This window comes from Populus nigra, chromosome 12 (assembly GCF_951802175.1).
Source record: "Populus nigra chromosome 12, ddPopNigr1.1, whole genome shotgun sequence".
Lineage (NCBI taxonomy): Eukaryota > Viridiplantae > Streptophyta > Magnoliopsida > Malpighiales > Salicaceae > Populus > Populus nigra.
Genome location: NC_084863.1, coordinates 7,650,066 through 7,672,048, shown reverse-complemented (window position 1 = coordinate 7,672,048; position 21,983 = coordinate 7,650,066). Strand labels below are relative to the sequence as shown.

General features: G+C 30.9%; 1 protein-coding gene across 1 annotated transcript; it reads right to left on the bottom strand.

The window, feature by feature from the left end:
* Positions 1–18,559: 18,559 nt before the first annotated feature.
* On the bottom strand, positions 18,560–21,196 carry LOC133669247 (acyl carrier protein 2, mitochondrial-like). Its single transcript, XM_062089310.1, has 2 exons — positions 20,871–21,196; positions 18,560–19,030 (listed from the first exon to the last, which is right to left on the bottom strand). The coding sequence occupies exons 1-2, from the start codon at positions 21,090–21,092 to the stop codon at positions 18,854–18,856; spliced, it is 399 nt and encodes a 132-aa protein (XP_061945294.1). The 5' UTR covers positions 21,093–21,196; the 3' UTR covers positions 18,560–18,853.
* Positions 21,197–21,983: the final 787 nt, after the last annotated feature.

Below are 21,983 nucleotides of genomic sequence, written 5' to 3'. Positions count from 1 at the left end.
ATTTTGTCATTCTAGTTATTGATCTCTTTTTATTTTTTTTATCTCTATTCTTTTAACATGCTCATTTTTATAATCTATTAAATTTCCCCCCTTTTTTTTATTCAAATCTTTGTTAGGGATGCTTTGTAAACCTTGTCTTTATTTATGAACAACTTAATTTATGATTTTTCAAAACTTGGCAACTAGAATAAAGGGTGATTCTAACATGGATTTTTATAAAAGAAATTAATAAAACTCAAAATAAAATAATAAGAGATACAATTTTTATTTATGAAGAATATATTAAAGACTTTGTTTAGCTTAGATCAATAAGTCATGATCTTATTTTGATCAAACCTTTTTTAAATTAGAAATCTTGAGATTAGCTGACAAGGATGAATTGGTTGAAGACTTGATCACATGTTGTTAATTATTATTTAGTGTATCAAATCATTTAATTTTCATGTGAATTTTTTTCTTGCTTCACATATTACTCAAAGCAAAAATCTAGTTTCAAGAGTTTATGAGAAGTGGATAAGGGTTTTTTACAACTCAAAGGACTTAAAGAACTCTTCTCTTTATAGCCCAAATCATAACCTTTGATCATCCAGCTTTCCTTGCTAGTTGTCACTTTACTTGCTTTCAGCCAATGATAGGGTTTGTTGTAATGGTATGCTTCATTCACGATGGTTCGTAAAGGTTTTTATGTGTTTTTCTATGTTATCGAGGTCAACGAATTTATAACTAAGTGATAAAAATAGAGATCATATTTTTGACATGTAAGGAGGAACAGAGAGAGAGGGCTCTGTTTTTTCATGAAAGAGGAAATAAAAAGGTAGTGTTTGTTTGTGTGGCTATACTTTTGAATTTTTTAAAAAATATTAAATTATTTTTTTGGTGCTTTTGAATCGTTTTGATGTGCTGATATAAAAATAAAAATATTATTTTAAAGTATTTTCAAGTAAAAAATACTTTAAAAAAATAACATTTATAACATTTCTAAATACACGCTAAAACTAGAGAGAGAGGTAGTAAAAAGAGAAAAAAAAGAAAAATGATGTTTTCCCTTTTATTCCCTATGACATCATTTTTCTTCGTTTTCTTTTTTTGTTTTGTTTTTTGTTTAGTCCTTCCTTTTGTCAGCTCCTCCTATCTTGATCACTGGTCTTTTTTTTTTTTTTTTTGTTATTTCAGTCCATTTTCTTTATTGATTCTTTATTTTAGCCCTCATAAATTCCATGGGGTTTTGGAACTTAAATCCATTTTGGGAAATTGCATTTTTTTTAGTTTTTATATATATTGTCAGGGAAAATTTAGAATAACAAGGGTAAAAAAAGAGTGACGACATCACTCAATCTAGAAATAAAATGAATTAATAATAATAATAAAAAAGTTTGCTATAAACAATTAATAATGCCCTGTCAATGATGACACTTTTTCTTCTTTGCATTACACTCAAGAAATAATTTGATATGATCTAATATAAAAAAAATGAAATTGAATTATATAAGATATCAACATATAGAAATTAAATACTCAAATAATAAATAAATACAATAATTAAGTCTTGCAACAAACAATCAAGAGACTACAATTACATGGAGAATTCTTTTCTTTTTTTTTCATTGATTTTGGATGAAAGCGAAATTATCATTGATAAACAAAGCTGGCAAGCAAATGGCTTAAAAGAAGAATAATAGAAGTGCTAGGAATCAAAAGCAAGGTAATAAGTCCTCCTGCCTATTTAAACCTTGTTTGGATATAATATCCGCTGTGGAATTTCCTTCTCTATGTATATAGTGAAAAGAAATAGGACCCACCTTACTGAGCAAGAGATATATGACATACAAAAGGCTTGACTTCAAGAGCTTTCTTAAGAGCAAGAACCTCCACTTCATTTGGCTCTATTATAACTGTGTTAGTCGAGAAAATGTTGATAAATTGATCATTATCTCTAAACACCCCTACAATCCAAGACATATTTTTTTTAGAATAGCTTCTAAATCATGTATTGTTAAATCATAATTATAAACACTTGAGAATTCGAATAAACTTTTGGCATTAGTGAGGTATTGTCATCAAGGAAAAAAACTTGAAAAAAAAACATCTTCAAGTGGTGTAATTGATGTGGATTCATCAAGGGTATTGTATTTTTCACTTGGATTAGTAATAGAGTACAATACTCAAGTATAGTTGGTACTTGAGAAATGGATGTAGACTTGTTGAACCACGTTAAAATCGAGTTTGCAATCTCTCTTCCCTTATCTCTTTACTTTAAGTACTTTAATTATGTTGTTGGTTATTGTGTTATATGTGATTAATGTGTTTATTTGCATTATTTGATATAATTGGTGGAACACCTAATTTACTCTCCTTTAGGTGTTATTGTTGCCTTAATCTTAAAACAACAATTGGTATCAGAGCTTAGTTCTTACATATATATAAGTTTGGTTAGACTTGACTATAATGACAACCACTAGCTATAATGTTCAAAATAAAGGAGCATCTAACTCTAGGCCACCTTTCTTTTATGGAAATGAGTATGTCTGATTATATATCTACAATATATTGATTATGATTTATGGTTATCTATTGAAAATAGACCTTACAAGCCTACTAAGATTGAAAATGATATAATAATTCCTAATCCTAGAAGTGAGTTTAATATAATATCATCTTGTAAAAGTACTAGGGATATATGACACGTTTTAGAAGTAACTTATGAAGATACAAATCAAACTAAAGAATTCAAAATTGATATGCTTGTACATCAATATGAATTATTCAAAATACTTCAAATGAATCCATAACTAGTATATCTACTAGAATGACAATTATCAATAATAGTTTGGATGATCTTGGTAAGACTTATACTAATGTCGATATTGTGAGCAAAATTCTTAGGTCTTTACCAAAGTCTTGGAAATCAAAGGTGACAGCAATCTAGAAAGCTAAGGATCTCACTAAACTTTCATTAGAAGAGCTTATTAATTCACTAATGACTCATGAAATCACCATGGAAAGTAAGAACTAGAAGAGAAGCCAAAGAAAAATTTGGCATTCAAAACCGTACACCATGTTGGTTATTGTGTTATATATGCTTAGTGTGTTTATTTATATTATTTAACATAATTAGTGGAACACATAATTCATCCCCTATGTGTCTTTGTTGTCTTAATCCTAGAACAACAATAGGCCTTTTCAAGATTATATTGATTAAAATAGGCACAAAAGCACACCACTCATACTCAATGAGCCTATGTGAGATTTTACTGATCCAACCCAAATTCTTTTATCAGACAGAGCAACGATATCCCAAAACAATAATACATGAACACATGATTATGGAAAACTTAAATTTAGATAACAAATGGATTGTTGTTATTGTTTTTAGAATATATATCTTTTTTTATATAAAAAGACATCTTAAAAACATTTTTTAAACACTATAACATGGTGTATTAAATAATTTCATTATCAACTAATCAACACTCTAGGATAATGCCTAATGATGGTTCATTTATCCTAGACTAGTCTATAAATAATAAAATTATTAATACACCACAATATTGCAAAAAAGAGGATGTTTCAAAGATAATTGGAATACAATATAGTGATGTACTAAGCAATTTTATTATCCACCAATTAAAATTCTAAGACATTGACTAGTGATGATTCATTTATTCTAAGTTGATCTATGATTAATAAAATTATTAATACATTGTAGTATTGCAAGATAAAATATATTTTAAAGATAGTTTGAATACAATAAAGTAATATATTAATTGATTTATTTACTCACCAATCAAACTTTCAGGACAACAAAAAGTGACAATTTATTTATTCTAGGTTGGTTAGTGAATAACAACACCATTAATACATTATATTATTTCAAAATGAAGGACATTTTAAAAATAGTTTGAATACAATAAAATAATGTATTAACGATTTCATTACTCAGTAGTAAACACACTAGGACAACGACCAATAACAATTTATTTATCTTAGGCATGTCAATGAAAAATAAAACCATCAATGAACCATAATATTCCAAAAATAGAAAAAAACATTTTTGAATATTTTAAATACAATAACATAATGTGTTAGGTAATTTCATTATCCACAAATCAAATCTCTAGGACAACAACCAATGATGATTCATTTATCCTAAGTGGGTTTATGAATAATACAATTATTAGTATAAAATTACATATTAAAACCATCAACACACAATACAAGTAAAAAACAACATGACAAATAATTCAAAAACACCACGTAACATAATAATTCAAAAACACATCAACACACATCAAATTTCACATTGAGACCAAACTAATACGCCTTGGATAAACCTATTGCAACTCAATCCTCCTAACCATATCACAGGGTATTGATTCTGACCTTATTCCCCTACAAACTTAAATTTCTTAACGGCATCAAATCTATAAGGTTGCCACGTAACAATGTGGACCCAACACTTCAAATATCACAAATATTCGCAATAAAACACAATCAATTAAAAATCATCCATAATAAGCACCTTTTGTCACAAAAATTGAACAAAGTGCTAAAAATTATTCAAAAATTCATTGAGGTTCAAAATCAACATTTTAAATTCGTTGGGATCACTCAAAAGTTATTAGAATAGTGGGTGGACAGTAGTGATTCTAGACAATGTTGGTCTATGGGACCAAACACCACCACTATCATAACATGTGGGACCATTGACCTTTGTTTTTTATCGCACTCTTTTGGTAGATCAAGAGCATCTTTACCCCCTGTTTCTTTTTATATTGGTAGTGAGACTAGTTGACACTCGAGGGAGATTTGGCCACAATAAGTTTCATAACTCGTTTTTACCCATATTTATGTTTCAAAATTTTAAAAAATTCTTTTAAAAAATAGAAATAAAAAACCAAAATTAATTTTTTTAGTTTGATTGGACAAATCCTTTTGGAGTATTACTAGATAAAAATAAACTTTCAAATGGTGTTATTAAATTGAAATCAGTTGCAATTAAAGGAATTAAAATAACAAGGATTAAAATAGCTAATTGGGCATAATTTGGGAGGTTCAATTAATCCAATGGAAGGCTCAATTAAATGATTTTCAACTTTTATAATTGATTTGAACTTTAATTAAAAGAATTTTGCAATGTAAAGGTATTTTTTTCTGGTTTTGATTATAAAATTTTAAACTTCAAAACTACTAATTTTAAAAAGGCATTGGTTTAAAAGGACTAATTTGAGATTTGGCCTAATCACACACTATCGTTTTGATGACCATATATATCCCTGCAACACCTCCCTGTCTTTTTCTCTAAAAGATCAAAGTGTGATCAAACCCTACTAGATGTCCTATAATTCTACTAAACCCTTACTGTCATTTTTAATAATTTAAGCGTCGATTTGAGCTGATTTTATTATCATCCTCTTTTAACTTTAACATCATTTGCTAAAACTTATGAACCCTCAATAGTTTTGTGTCATTTTATGGTTTATTTGCATTCTTAATGATTTTATTGCTAATCACTGCAAGAGAGTAAGCTCTCTTATACACCACGTATTTGTCCTTTAGCCTCTTTGCAAGTGTTTAAGGGTTTAGATTTAGCGGTTTTAATCCAAAGGCCTTATTTGATTCATATTGGTGTTTGAGTCAATCTTTGTGTCTTTATATAAGAACCAAGGCCATATAAGAAAAAAAAAGGAGAGAGACACAGGAAAAAAAAAGAAAAAAAAGATAACAATTGGTTTTTTAAGAAAAACACTTGAGAGAGCATTTAGACTTTAAATATCAAGGCTTTTTTTGGTACTTTTTCTAGTTTTTTTTCCATGTAGTGAGATTACAGAGGAAACGATCTTTTATTACTTGTTCCAAACAAGTTATTGCTTCACTATTTAGGTATACCTTTTTTTGGTCATTTTGGCATGTTATGCTTTTAAACATGCATCTTGTGTTTGATTTTTTTTAAAATAGTTTTTTTTACTTGTTTGAGGTTATTTATGGTTCTGTGTGTATCCCTTATATCTCCTTCCATGTGTACTTGATGGTTTTAATCCATTGCATTGAGTTTGACATTTCTTTTGAATGTTTGTGGTGTCTCTATGTAGAAGACACTGCTATTGTTTTATGTCTGTTACTACAACAAAAGTGATTTCCTGTTAAGTGTTATTAAATCTCCTATGGATAATATTGATGGTGTGCTAAATGCTTGTGCTTAAAATTATAACAAATGCTCCCTTTATATATCTGTATTTGCCAAGTTTGGTTTGAGGCTAACGTGATTTGATGGACATTATTGAATGTTAGATGATGATTTGTTTTTCTCAAGTTGGAACCTTGGATATCCTAAATGGACAAATATTTGGTTTATAGTTTGATTGTTTCTTTTAATGTAGTATGAACACGTTTTGAGATGTGGTATTACTTTTCGACAATCTTCTTTCATAACGTTTACTATGATTTCATGAATCTTATTTTGTAGGTATTTATTTATTTATAAATACTATGATTTTATATCATGTTGGAATGCATTTATAGCTCTTCGTTTATTTATTTTTCTTTTTTTTTCTCGAGTTAATAGAGTCTAACCTAAACCAAAGTAGGTTTTCTAAAAGACCTATTTATCTCAAAACACTTATTGTTTTGAAGCCTGTCATGTTTTCTTTTCCTGTATTTTTAGTCGAGACCTTTAGAATAGTTCTTATCTTGTATTTGGTGTGTTCTTGGCCATCCATTTACTGTTACAATGTTACAGTTTTGTTCCAAATTGAATTTGTCTAAAATAGAAGAAGTTCCCAGGTTTTTTGCTCTTGGTTTTCAACCTAGAATTATCAAAACACCCCTGGCAAGAAATTCTTTGGAATTGTCATTAAACTCGACTTAGCAAGTCAAACTTGAAAACTCTCAACTCGACTCTTTGCTAGCCTGGGTTTCAAAAGGAGTTACCTCGACATGACCCAATCAACTTAACGAGTTCAAAGGCAACCTATACAATGATAAAAACATGGTTTGGAATGTTTTTTTAAGTTGACATTTAAAAAAAAATTAAGATAACAACATATTAGATCTGTCCAGATCACGAGCTTATCCGACCGAACTCGCAATCTAGGTTATGAACTTTATTAGATTTAATACTTTTTTTAAAACTACTTTTTACTTAATTATATGATTAAAAAATAGACTCATAAAATTGAGCACCAATCCCATGTATGGACATTTATTTGAGACCACTATAACCCTATAAAAAGTAATTGAAAACCAACTATGAAGGTCAATTCCTAATTAACTAAAGTTAATTCATCAAAAACATGTTTCATATGATGAACTCAATTGGGTTTAATAACTTTGTTTTTAGTGAAATTATTATTTTTATTTAATTATATGATAACAAAATAAAATGTTTGCAAAATTTAGCATTTATCACATACCGGGATATTTGCTTGAAATTATGATAACTTCATAAAAATAAATTAAAATAAATTATGATGATTAATTTAAAATTTATAATATATTTAAGGATGAAATTAAAAAAACAAATAAAAAAATCATAATGAAAAAAGAGAGGCTATGTTTCATATTGAAGCATCATTAACAGGTGATAATTAGTTTTTTAGGTAGTAATAATTATAAAAAATATAGATATATTAGTCGATGAATGGGGCATTTAATTTAAAAAATATCACTATGGTTTCAAAGTATTTAGCATCTCAGACTCGTTGTTTTAAAAGAGAATCACTTTCTTAACACTTTACTGCTACAATAGGACTTAACCACAGTGGCCAAAATTTGATCAAATCAGACAACATATATCTAATTTTTTTTTTCAAAAAACAAATTAGGGCGAATGACTTGTTGTTTGATTAAGGACCCAATCGCTCGGGCCTTCCATAGCAGGCTTGTACGTAGGCTCTAACAAAATGGGACAGGCAAGCTGGTTTGGCTTGCCAGGCCTAGCAACACTTGACATTTGTTTTTTTTTAAATTAAATTAATGATTATTTAAATTAGTACTTCTCTCTTTTATTTCATTTGAAGAACTTTTTTTAAATGATAATTATTTTTTAGTGATATATTTAAATTTGAAGAGTTTTTTTGATTCATCTATAATTTTTTTAAATCTTTTATATGGATGAACTTTATTTTTGAAAATAAAAAAAATATTTTACGATAATATTTCTGATATGTGCGGTCTTGCATGATGTTTTTATTCCTTGTATTTTACTTGATCAATTTAATTATGTCACTATTTCTATTATCGTTTGCTTAAATAAAAAAATTATTTTAATAAATAAATTTAGCAAACACCACCGGGTAAATATTCTGTCTTTTGATATAAAATATCTTCATCTATACTTGTCTTTTAATTTTTCAAGTTTTGTTTTGAAGTATCATTAATAAATTTTTATTTATTTATTCACACTTATAATAGTTGATTTATTGAATTATATGTATATGTAATTTTTTTATTTAAATTTATATTTTTAAAACTACAAAAATACATTGAAAAAATTTATATATATAATTTTTTAATAAAAATTAAAAATACTTGACCACAGTAGAGTAGACGATGAGCACCATAACTAGTTAAGTAATACTCTAAAATGTGTGGGGAAAGTACTGTAGCTTTCAACACATTGTTTTTTTTTATTTTTATTTTTTTTTGTTTTACATGTTTTTCTCTCTCTTTTGTTTCCCCAAGATTGTCTTCTTTTTTTCCCCACATTTTTTTCCTTTTTTTTGGGTTTTACATGTTTTTTTTTCCCGAGATTGTCTTCTTTATTTTTTTTATTGTTTTTTGTTTTTGTGTTTTTTTTTAAAATTATCTTTATCGATTTTTTTAATATTGAACTGTTTGAGAATTTAGTCCTGTAGTTTTTTTCTTTAAAACATTATGGATTGCTACAATGTTTTTCTACATAGTTTTTTTTCTTTCTTTTTATGATTTTTTTCTTCTTTTTTCTTCAAAATGGTCCTTGTCGATTTTTTTTATCATATTGAGCTGGTTGAAAATTTTGCTTCGTAGTTTTTTTCTTTAAAACATTGTGGATTGTTATAATGTTTCCCTATATCTTTTTGTTTTGCTATAGTATTTCCTCACATGTTTTTTTTTTCAATATCTTTGTTGAATTTTTTTTAATATTAAGCTGGTTGAGAATTTAACTTTAACTTTTCCACATGTTTTTTTTCCTATTTTTTTTTTCATTTTTTCCTCCAAAATTGTCCTTTTCTTTTTTTTCTCTTTTTTTTTCAGAATTATGTTTATCAATTTTATTTTTTTAATATTGAGCTGGATGAGAATTTAGCTTTTTAGTTTTTTTCTTTAAAACACTGTGGATTGCTACAGTGTTTCCCCACATGGTTTTTTTTATATTTTTTTGTTTTTTTTCCAGAATTGTCTTTGTCGATTTTATTTTTTTCATATTGAGCTGGTTGATAATTTAGCTTTGTAGTTTTTTCTTTAAAACACTATGGATTGCTACAGTGTTCCCCCACATGAATTTTTTTTGTTATGATTTTTTTTCAAAATTATCTTTATCGATTTAATTATTTTAAATATTGAGCTGGTTGAGAACTACAACTATAGATTTCCTCATGAAACACTATAGATTGCTACAGTGTTTCCTTATATTGTTTTTTTTTCCTTTCGTTTTTTTGTTATGATTTTTTTCAAAATTATCTCTATTGATTTTATTTTTTTAATATTAAGCTGGTTGAGAATTTAGTTTTGTAGTTTTTTTTTGAAAATATTGTGGATCAACAGTTTTCACCATATAATTTTTTTAATTGTTTTATGAATTTTTCCACAAACCCACGAAAACGTACAAGCATGCTACTAGCCCACGACATCGCAAACAGACATCTAGTCCTACGCTACAAGTCATTTGATGTTTTATTTTGTATTGAAATTATTTTTTAAAGTGTTTTTTTATTTTAAAATAATATTTTTTTATTTTTAAAAAATTATTTTTGATATTAGAGTATTAAAATAATTTTTTTTAAAAAAATTAATTTATTTTTGTAATACTTTTAAAACATAAAAATAAACAGTCATTCATGATCTTAAAGTATTAATTCATCCATGCTTTATAATGAGCATGAATTTCCATAATGGACTTCAAATACACGTTATTACAAACCAAATGAAAACTCATGCTCTCCATGTTTGTTTTTATTATTATTTTTTTTCAATCAGATTTTGAATAATGTTGAAAATACCACTCAATTTATTATCAGGAATTAGGAGAATAAGAAAGAGATGAAAGAAAGTAGCTTTCCTTGGCATATTGAGTTGAAGTCAAAATTATTGTTTTTTCTAATTTTGAAATCTCATAAAATACGAAATTTCCCCCTTAGCTTCAGTTTATGTGATCTTTGCGTTCATATTTGATAATGTTTCTGAAGTGAAACAATCTTTAAGCTTTTAATTAGAGCTTATGAGGCATTCCTTATTACAACTGCATTAGTTTGAGTTCGAAATAATTGTGCAAAGGAGACATTGTTTGTTATTTGATGGTGTTATAAGCTCTATATAAGCCCGACTGTTTTCCGACAACCAATTTAGAGACCTATTTACTACCTCTATTATTGAAAGTACACCAAATTTTGATTTTTATAAAGAACAGAGAAATCAGTCTATTGGTTGAGAATCGGTCATCCAATTTAAAGACGATTTAAAATCGGTCAACTGGTTAAGTTGACAGAATGATTTTCCTATTCAGATTAGAATTTTTTTGTATTAGTTTAACTCCTGGATTGTCTAGAACTTTATGCCTATTAAAAGGCTTATAATTTAGCATTATGAATAAGCACAAAAAGGAGAGAGAATTGATAAGAGAGCATAGATAAAAACACTTAATAAAAATATACTTTTTTAACAATCTTCTTGCTGTTCTTCAGTTTTTGACCTTGCATTGCTGTGTTGATTTTATACCACATATGTTTTACTTTCAACAAGTAATATCAGAGCTTAGGTTTGATTATTTGACATGACAAATCTAAACTTTCTACTTCAGTATCCTAGGTTGACAAAGGATAACTGTGAAACTTGATGTATTCAAATAAAAGCTTGGATAGAAACACTTAATAAGAGAGCATAGATAGAAACATTTAATAAAAATATATTTTTCTAACAATCTTCTTACTGTTCTTCAGTTTTTGACCTTGCATTGTGTGTTGATTTTATACCACACATGTTTTACTTTCAACAAGTAATATCAGAGCTTAGGTTTGATTATTTGACATGACAAATCTAAACTTTCTACTTCAATATCCTAGGTTGACAAAGGATAACTGTGAAACTTGATGTATTCAAATAAAAGCTTGGATAGATTCCTAAAATGTATTAGACAGTTGAAAAATACTTTGAAGAGCCTATAGATGAAGCAAGATTGCCTTTAGACCAAAAAAAGGCCGGGCAAAAGATATAAATGAAGGATCAACAAGCACTCATAATCATCCATCGATGTTTCGATGATGCCACTTTTAAAATAGTGGCCAACACAACCACTGCCAAGCATGTATGTGAAGTTACAAGAATCAAATCAAGAGTTAACAATGTGAGAAATGTACGTTTACAAAAGCTACGTGGTGACTTTGAAAAGTTACATATGTTTAAATCGGAGAATGTTTCAGAATACTTTACAAGAGTATTGTCATATATAATCAATTGAAGAGATATAAGGAGAAGGTGGAAGACACGTGTGGTAGAGAAAATCCTACGTTCGCTACAAAAGAAGTTCTATTATGTGGGGATCACGACAGAAGAATTATAAAATATAGGTGTTCTTGCAATATAAGGTCTTATAGGAAAATTACAAGCCCATAAAAAAAGAGTCAATGAGGTTCAAGAGGATGTATATGGATAAGTGTTTTTTCCAAAGCAAAATGGTTATCGATATTCTCAAGGGGATAGAGGATGTGGACAATACAAAGAAAGAGGAGCAAGAGGTAGATTTGAAAAAGAAGGTTGAAATAGCCTTAACAGGCTAACCGATCAACCATATGAAGCAAATTGGTCAACCGGTTACACTGATAGTAGCAATCCAAGATCCAGGTTTGATGATAGGTCCTAGTCAAAGCTGTTGATATTTTGCAATAGAATTCTTCTTTGGGCGAGAATTGACCACACATATTTGTTATTGAATAATTGAATGCCTTTCTTTGCATAATTCCAGAGTTTAAATACATGAATGACTAATAGACTCTTCTAAAAATACTAGCAGAACTATATGAAATCAGTACTCTAACAACTGATTCCTACTAAATAGTTGGCATTTATTCAAACCACAAAACAGACTTGATTCTTTTTTGCCGGATACTCTGGATACTACAGTGACTAGTTCCACTCTATTTAGATCTTCACAGCTCTATGAACCTGGAATTTTTTATAGGCACCTGATGAGAACTTCTTGGCTTATTAATACCTCCCTCATTTAAAGGAACCTTGTCCTCAAGGTTCAAGTTCGTAAATCTCTCTCCCAATTCACGAGCATTTTCCCAAGTAGCACTGTCATCTGGAAGTTATCTCCATTTGACAAGACTTTCTTCAACAAATCCTGACATTTTTTTTTTTTATCCAATGAGTGTCCAAGATGACTTTGGGTTCGATGAGGATATCTCCATTATCAGCAATAAGTGGTAACTCTACCGTAGTGAGGGGGTAGTCTCCTAGTTTCTTTTTAAGCAAGGACACATGGAAGACATGATGAATACATGATTTTTCAGGAAGCTTTAGCTTATACGCCACCTTGCCAATCCGTTGTTCAATCTGATAGAGATCATAAAAGCGACTAGCCAATTTTTTACATGTTCATTTGAAAACCAATTATTGACGATAGGAATAAAGTTTAAGGAAAACCCAATCTCCTTCCTGAAATTCAATATCACACCCTTTTGAGTTAGCTAATTGCTGCATGCGATTATTAGCAGCATGTAAGTTGACCTTGAGCAGACTCAATATTTCATCTCTAGTGACGAGTTCTTGATCTACTTCATTCACCGGTGACATTCCTATGTGGTAGTGTGGGATTGTTGATGGTAGACGTCCATATAGAGCCTGAAATAGGGTCATGCTAGTGGAAGCATGATAAGTTGTGTTATACCAAAACTCAGCCCATGGTAGGAGAGGATTCTATTTTCTGGGTTGCTAATGGACAAAGCAACAAAGATATTGTTTGACACACCTATTGACAACTTCAGATTGTCCATCCGTTTGTGGATGATAAGCAGAACTCATCTGTAATTTTATGCCTGATATTTTAAACAACTCACGCAAAAAATGACTGATAAATGTTGGATTTCTATAACTAATAATGAATCTTGGCATACCATGGAGTTTCACCACACCTTCAACAAATTTCTCAACCATCATTTTTTGCAATATAGGGATGGGCCAATGCCAAGAAATGTGTTGACTTACTAAGGCGATCAACAACAACTAAAATGATATTTTTTCTGCCAGATTGTGGAAGGCTCTCAATGAAACCATCGTGATGTCGTCCCACACTTGACATGGAATGGGTAACGGCTGTAACAATCCTGCTAGTGAGAGCGTGTCAGATTTAGCTTGTTGGCATACATCATAAGAATAGACATATTCTTTCACCATTCGAGCCATTGATGGCCAATAGAACCATTGAGCAAGCTATTTGTAAGTGCGAAGTACCCCTGAATGCCCCCTAAGATGTGAGTCATGGAATTCACGCAACAGTTGCTGAATGATGTCAGAATTTGGGGTTATCATTACTCTGTTCTTGTAATGAAGCAACCCATATCGCCACATATAAGGATTGTTCGGGTTCTCAGTTGCCACTTTACCAATTTTCTGCATGTAAGGATAAGAAAATAGCCTCTTCTTTGATATTATTCCATACCTGAGTTTGTGGGATATATAAGGTTGTAAGACATGGGCTACTTGTCATGCGTGAAAGTGCATCTGCAGCTGAATTCTTCTTATCCGGCTTGTACACTATCTCATACTCATACCCTAGTAGCTTTGATACCTATTTATGCTGTTCTAGTGTAGTGATATGCTGCTCCAATAGATATTTAAGGTTGCGTTGGTCTGTTTGGATTAAAAATTTACAGCCTAACAAGTATGGTCTCCACAGCTGGACGGCTATAATAATGGCCAACATTTCTCTTGCATATATTGACCATGTGCGTTTTGACAACCCCAAAACTCGACTCATGAAAGTTATAGGACGTCCCTGTTGAGATAGAATGACACCAATTCCATCCCCGAAAACATCAGACTCAATAATAAAAGACTCATCAAAATTAGGCATGACAAGTGTTGGTATGGAAGTCATTGCCTTTTTAAGGTTCGCAAAGGCTGCTTCTGCTTCATCATTCCAGCAGAATTGTCCTTTCCTTAATAAAGTTGTAAGTGGACGAGCAAGAACCCTATAATTGCGAACAAATTTCTTGTAGTAACCTGTAAGGCCTAAAAATCCACGCAACTCAGATATATTAGTAGGCCTTGACCAATTTAACATTGCTTATATTTTTGCTTGATCAACCTTCACTCCCTTAGGAGTAATAATATGACCCAAGTACTCTAATTCTTGCTGACCAAATGCACATTTCTTCAATTTAGCAAAAAATTGGTACTGCCATAAAATTTCAAAAGCCTTGCGAACATGTTCAAGATGCATGGTCCAATTGGGACTATAAATCAAGATGTCATCGAAAAATACTAACACAAATTTACGAAGGTAGGGGCGAAATATGGAATTCATAATGGCTTGAAAAGTGGAGGGAGCATTACAAAGACCAAATGACATGACTAAATATTCATAATGACCATTGTGGGTACGAAATGCAGTTTTATAAAATATCAGTTGGAGATACCCTAACCTGATGGTAACCAACGGTCAAATCTAATTTAGTAAAGAAAACTGTCCCATATAGTTCGTCTAACATGTCATCTATAGTAGGAATAAGAAATCGGTCTTTAATGGTCACAACATTAAGGGCTCTATAATCGGTGCAGAAATGCTATATGCTATCTTTTTTTTACTAACAAGACAGGAGATAAAAAGGAGCAAGTGCTTGATCTTATAAATCCCAATTTTAACATGTCTTGAACTTGTTTTTTAATTTCAGCTTTTTGAAAATAGGCATACCTATATGGTCTTATATTGACAGGCTCAGTTCCTTCTTTAAGAGTGATGGTATGGTCAATTTCTCTTATTGGGGGTAATTATTCTGGTGCTTGAAAAATATTTTTAAAATCCTTCAGCAGCTGCTGTATTTCTGACTCAACCCTATTTACTAGTAACTTAGCTTCAGTTTGCAAACAAATAGCAAACATTGATTTACCTTGGCGTAATTCCTTTGATACATCTTTTAGAGATGCAGATTGAATGTGCTGCGCATTTATTCCCTGTAGCTTCTGTATTTGATTATTCCATCTGAACTCCATGGTCTTTTTTTTTTTATTTCCAATCACAAGCCATGTCCCCAATTGCTCTAACCATTGAACTCCTAAAACTAAGTCCAAGCCGCATAAAGAGTCAGAAAGAATGGAATACCTTGAAGCAAGACCTGTATGTTTTCAAATCTGCCTTGACATTTTAATGGGTTTTCATTTGCTACCTTCACATTGAAAGGCTTGGTTGGTATCATTGAAAGTTGTAGTCAATTAGCAATTCGTTCAAAATTGTTTTTATAATTTTTTTTATTTTAAAATATATAGATATTTTTTAGATATTTTAATATAATGTTATTAAAAATAAATGGAAAAATTATCGTCGTGACGGAATTAAATCACTCGTAGTCAAGTACCTAAATGTATACACTCATTTCTCTCTGGAAAAGGAAGAAGAATTGAAGCCAAATAAGGATTACCAAGACCAGCTAGCTGCCATGGGACTAGTCGAGAGTGGTGTTTTTGTTCATAGCTATGATGGTAATATGGCTAAAGGCAGTTACAGGTCACAGAAAATATGAAGGAATTTTGTTGATTTGCCAGATGAGATTTCCACTGTCGAAAAGTCTATTTCTAGCTTCAATGAAAATGAATAGTAGTACAACAAATTCTTCTAGGTCTGCCAACGCACGTCTCTGTTTCAGTGTAAGACAGAGGTTTTTTTTATTTCAACAGCGAAAAACTCAATTTGCTCAAATGTTGATAATAAATCTTCAATTTTTCCCATTCCGCAATCAAATTTACAAGGAAAACTGTACTCGCAATATTGTTCAACAGGAAGATCAAAAACACAGGCAATTTTGTTCCTCCTTCCTTCTCCTTTTCCTCTTCCTCTTCTTCTAGGTTTTTTTTTTTTATTATTTATTTATTTATTTATTATGCAGAGCCTCTGCTGTATCTAATGCAATAAATTCATGTTTTTTTTTTCGGGAGTAATCATTTCTAGTTCAGTCCAGTTTTTTTATAAAAACAATTAAATAAAATTTTTGTAAAATAGAAAAAACCAAACCGAAACCGGTACCAACCAACCGGTTTTGATTCTGTTCAGTTCAGTTCGATTTTGGTTCGGTTTAATTTCAGTTTTGGTTTGGTTATTTGATATTAAAAATAAAAAAACTATATTGTTTTTTTGGACTTTTCGATGGGCTTGATTTTTTTCGGTTCGATTTTTTTTTTTCGATTCAGTTTATTTTTAACTAAATCGGTTTGTTTGGATTGATGTTTTTCGATTTCAAGCTTATGAAACCGAAACCAAAATAAACCGAATATTTTTTAAAATATTCTAATTAGTTTAATCAGTTTTTTTTCATGGTTTAATTTTTTTAATTATTTATTTTTTAATTTTCTCGATTTAATTAGTTTTTTGATTTTTTTCAGACCCCTACTTCCTTTTTAATTTATTAGTTGTTATTTATAGGGTAATAATAAGTATACTGCGATGGGTTAAACCTGATTAACAATTCTAAAATTCAATTAGTTCTATCATTCGTAATTATTTGATGATTTAACAAGTATAAAATAAATCACTCCATATCACAGCTTAAGTGATGTCTAGAAATGATTTATTGGGGGGGTTAATTGAATTAAACCTAGATCGTAGATAAGGTCCATAAAAAAAAATATATGATTATTATTTACACAAGAAAAATTAATCGGACCTTTGTTTGAGATGGAGTTTGTCGAAGAAAGAGATGGAGTTTGTCATCAACCGAATGTTGGAGTTTGAGAAAAGTCAATCGGACCTTAAAAAATTTACAAGTTCGATTGACTTTTCTCAAACTCCAACATTCGTTTGATGACTTCATCTTGAGGTCCGAATCCGATTATCAACAAACTCCATCTCTTTCTTTTCTGCTGGTATAAATAAGCTGGTAATATCAGCATCACAAGCATACTTTTTCGACTATTTTTTTCGGTTCTTTTAAATTATTTCCTAGTCTTCTCAAGCTTTATAGCTTACAGCTCAGGAAAACCATGGAGAATGGTGCTCGAGTTATCAAGGGTTTATTCTTTCAGTTCCAGAATCTGTGTCCCGACTCTGGCATAGAGCAGGACAACTAGAATCACAGCAGCTACCACCTCCCACCATGAACGAAGAAGAAGAGCAGGTCAAAATGTTCCATGCTAAGCAGGAAATGGAATGGCAAAAGACGCTTATAAGCATCTGCTTCTCACCAGGACTTGAAATAGCCCTTCATTTTCACCAAATTACTCATTCCAAACCCGATTCCTTGCATTTACTCTCTATTCTTGTTGCAGTTCTCTTTTCTTGCCTCTTTGTTTCACATTTTATCAACCCCACCAGGTTTCCGAGAACATCCAAAGTGTTGGGTAAAGTTGCAGTTTTCCTGGCAGCCACCGTGTTTTTCATCACCATTTCAATCCCATTCCCCCCTGCTGTCAAGTGGGCTGCTTGGATAATCTATGACATTTCATTGCTTGTTATTGCAATCTGCAATTTCTGCTACTAGACACGAGCTTTACATGGCATATATATATATATATATATATATATATATATATATATATATATATATATTTTCCTGTCAGTGTTTGTATTTGTTCTTCGTCACAAGGCTTCCATTTGCATGTTGGAAGGTGTTGAAATTCAGTGTAATCACGGTGTTATATATAATCACGTGGTAGCTGCTGTGATTCTAGTAAAACCTAAACCTCAAATGTTTCGCACCCGCATCCACACCAGCAAACAAGCCTCATGGAGCTTGGTCTTGCAATAGCAATAAGAAGGCGTTGGAAAATGTTGAGCTACCGTCCTCGTAGATGTTGGATTCTAGGTTTTACCAACGTGCCATAAACATGAAACGGAGCTTCGGTGAACAACCAAACCCCTTCAATCTCTTATAAGAAAGGATAACAGAAACCTTTTCAATGAACTTTTGAACACTTCCTATGATTTTCACAGCTTTAATGGCGCATCAATTATTTCACGAGGATAAAATACCGAACCATGATTTCTATTCCATTTCAGCACTTGCATCAATATGGCCTAATTACTGACTTCTTCTGTCCAAATCCACGCTGACTACCACTTGTACCAACCATCTTTATGGTTAATTGCCCCAAAAACCTAGTTCCATATTTTCCCAATCACAGGGAGCATTTCATTAGTAATTTCCAAGCACCTAGATGGGAAATGACCTCTATTTTTTTTTTATTAAAGATATCAGATAGACGTGAACAACTCGTGTCAACCAGTAGTTTGGTTCATTAGGACATTGCAAGTCCCTTCAACTGGATGAGCAAGCATTCAAGTCACAAATACTGAAACAATCCTCTTCAACCATAATTCAGGATGGATGAATCGACAGACATATCAAACATGTTTTCAAAGGAAAAATAGGTACCAAAATACGAGATTTTACTCATGCAGCTAATCCTTGTAGAAAAAGAAGGAAGTAAAGACGGCAGGTTCGCACTTCCCCTACTTTGCTTGAGGGTGTGAAGATATGAAGTCAATGGCAAGACTGACGGTACTGATCTTGTCTGCTTCATTATCTGGGATCTCAAACTGAAACTCTTCTTCAAGGGCCATCACAATCTCAACAGTGTCTAAACTATCTAACCCAAGATCATTCTGGAAATGGGCATCAGGTGTAACCTGAAAAGGCAAAAAATGAATATCAACCAAAATCAGATATGCATAGAGGACAGTTTAATGAATCTATGCAATCTTTCCCTTTTTTTAGATGAGATAAGACAAGCATTGAAAGCAAGTATCCAATGAGAAATTACAAGTGCCTACAGAGCACAGATTCATCAGAAAGAAATGTTGAAATACACCAAATACTATATGCTAAGAAAAGCATTACATTTTTCATTCAAATTCTCAAGGCTGTATTCCACCGTAGGGAAATGAGGTAAAATAATTGCTAAAAATGAATGAAACCTCTTCAGCAAACTAAACAAATTTCCACGCCAGGAACCCATCTATCCTGGCAACAAACTCACTGACCTAACAAACCATTGGAAATGGGGTGAAATAGCTGGGATAGGAAATCCAAACAACGAGCCCATGTTTGAGCAGAAACATATCTGCATAAAGTCTCCATAACAACTCAAATTCCTAAATTAGACATGCAACCTCCAAGCACTACTACAAACCAATTCAGCACATTCTAGGGCATCAAACATGCTATAAAGATTCATCACATCCATCCAACAAACAAAGTTCCAGTTGTAATGAATGAACATGAGATATTGCTATGCTATCAAAACCTTTAACATGCAAAATTGTCACTAGCAATGATGTAGAAAACAATGCAATCTAAATCTCAGAACAGAGATCATTTGGTGTAAGAATTCAATGTATAAGCTGGAAACCATTGATAAATCAGGAATTTTCAAGGGACCAACACTTCAATTCTGATACAATCATTAGGACTGAGAATGAGTGATTATGACCAACTGCACTACCAATCATATTACAGAGTCCTACAAGCGATTTGATGTAAAAAAGCAGAAAAGAGAGCTAGGATAGATCTACATCATGGTCCAAAAATCAAACGGAAAGATTGGAAACAGTGGCAAGTAATGATCCAACTCTGTACTCTGTTTTGGGCTAATAACCTTCATGCCATTATATTTTTCAGATAAACTTTCTCCTTGAGAGTAGACTGATTCAAAAACACTGTAACAGGACCTTTTATCACATAATTTTGAAGATTGAAGATCAGAAGACCCTACTACCTCAATGTTAAAAAACCAGGCCACAATGTCCGTCCAACGTACCAAACCTAAACATGCATTTAATCTAGAGTGCTAAAAATTCAATCGAAGGCAGCATTGGTTGCCCTGATCAACTCAATGATTACACATGAAAAATAGAATGAACATTTATAGAATACAAATTTATCTTTGTCTTCAACTTAGCAAGATTACTAATCATCAAACACCATTTAATTAAGCCTAAAAGTCTTCCATACAGATTTTACTCTCCAAAGTAAATCCAACAATATTTACTTTCACATCACATTGCCAACTTTGAGATAAACCATATAATCAAAACTTTCAAAAGCCCGGTGAGAAACACTACAAGAATTCAAAACGCCAGCAGCAGAGCAATGACTTAGAAGTCATAAAAAATGAGCATAACAAATTCAGCTTCTCAGAAGTCACAACACAAATAAATCAAACTTCCATTTTGTTTGTTTCCTAAAAGAAATTGGATTAACAGCATGAACAGTCACAAAATTACAACCACTTCTTCTTCTTCTTCTTCATTTCATTCAAGTTGCAATATGATTAAAATTTACCCAAAAAAGCTAAAACCCTACACCCAGAAGAACAAAAATGAAGCTTTCAATTTATTTGACCAACACATCATTAATTTGTAGGTTTATTTTAATCAACGGTATAACAGATTTAAATACACAGAAAAGAAAAGTAGTCAGCATTAAATCTGATTTTGTAAAAAAAGAAAAGAAGAGCTTATTAATTACCTTGGAAGGATCGACTTTCTGGAAGTTCTTGACAACATTGACAACTCGATCGGAGACCTCAGATTTGTCAAGAAAGGTGCCTCTAACTTCCTCGGAGAAACGGCGGCAGATGGTATTGAAGGAGAGACCGAAGAGGCCGTTGTTGTTAGGGTTTCTAGTAGTAGGTGAGGCCTTTACATTCACTCTCAGGTATTTCAGCAAAGCTCCTCCTCTCGCCGCCATTTTTACTTGCTTCTTCCTCTTTGTCTCTTCTTTTCACAACAAACTTCTTCACTTCTTCCTCTCTCACACAGACGCTTTGCCACTCTAATAAGACTGCGAAACATTTCCATCCACGGGGGTGTAAAAAGAAAAAACTGATTATCCGAGTGAAAAAAAAAAATCGAATTAAAAGGAAAAACTGATTAAATCCTGTTTGTTTGTTGGAAAAGTAATTTTTTTTAAAAAAATAAATTTGATAAAGTAAATTTTAGAAAAGTAAATTATTTTTTGATGTTTGGTAGTGTAATAGAAAATAAGTTGGAAAACACTTTCCAGTGTTTGGTTATGTCATGTAAAATGAGCTGGAAAATAACTTATTAATGTTTTATTTTTCTCAAGTTTATTAAAATAATAAGGAATAAATCTTATAAATTAAAAAGTTGAATGAGAATGAAATTGAAAAAAAAAATTTCATAAATTATCTCAAATAAAATAAATAATAATAGAAATAATAGAAATCAAATCTAAAAAATAAAAAAATAAAAGATGAAGAAATTAAAATAATAATAATTAACATTTTATAAATTATTTCAAATAAAATAAGTAACAATCAAAAGAATAGAGATCAAATTTGATAGATAAAAAAATTTAATAAAAACATGATAAAGAAAAAGCAAATAACAATTATAAAAATGAGAACCAAAGTTAATATAAAAATTAAATTTTAAGAGATGAAATTGAAAAATAAATATTCAAAACAAAATATATATAGCAATTAAAAGTTTGAGGACCAAATTTGATATAATCAGCAAATAATATGACATTTCTAAAATTTTCACAACTTCCGGAAAGTGTTTTCCGTCCAAATTTTCCAGGAAAACACTTTCCTGGAAACCAAGCCAAATTTTTCTT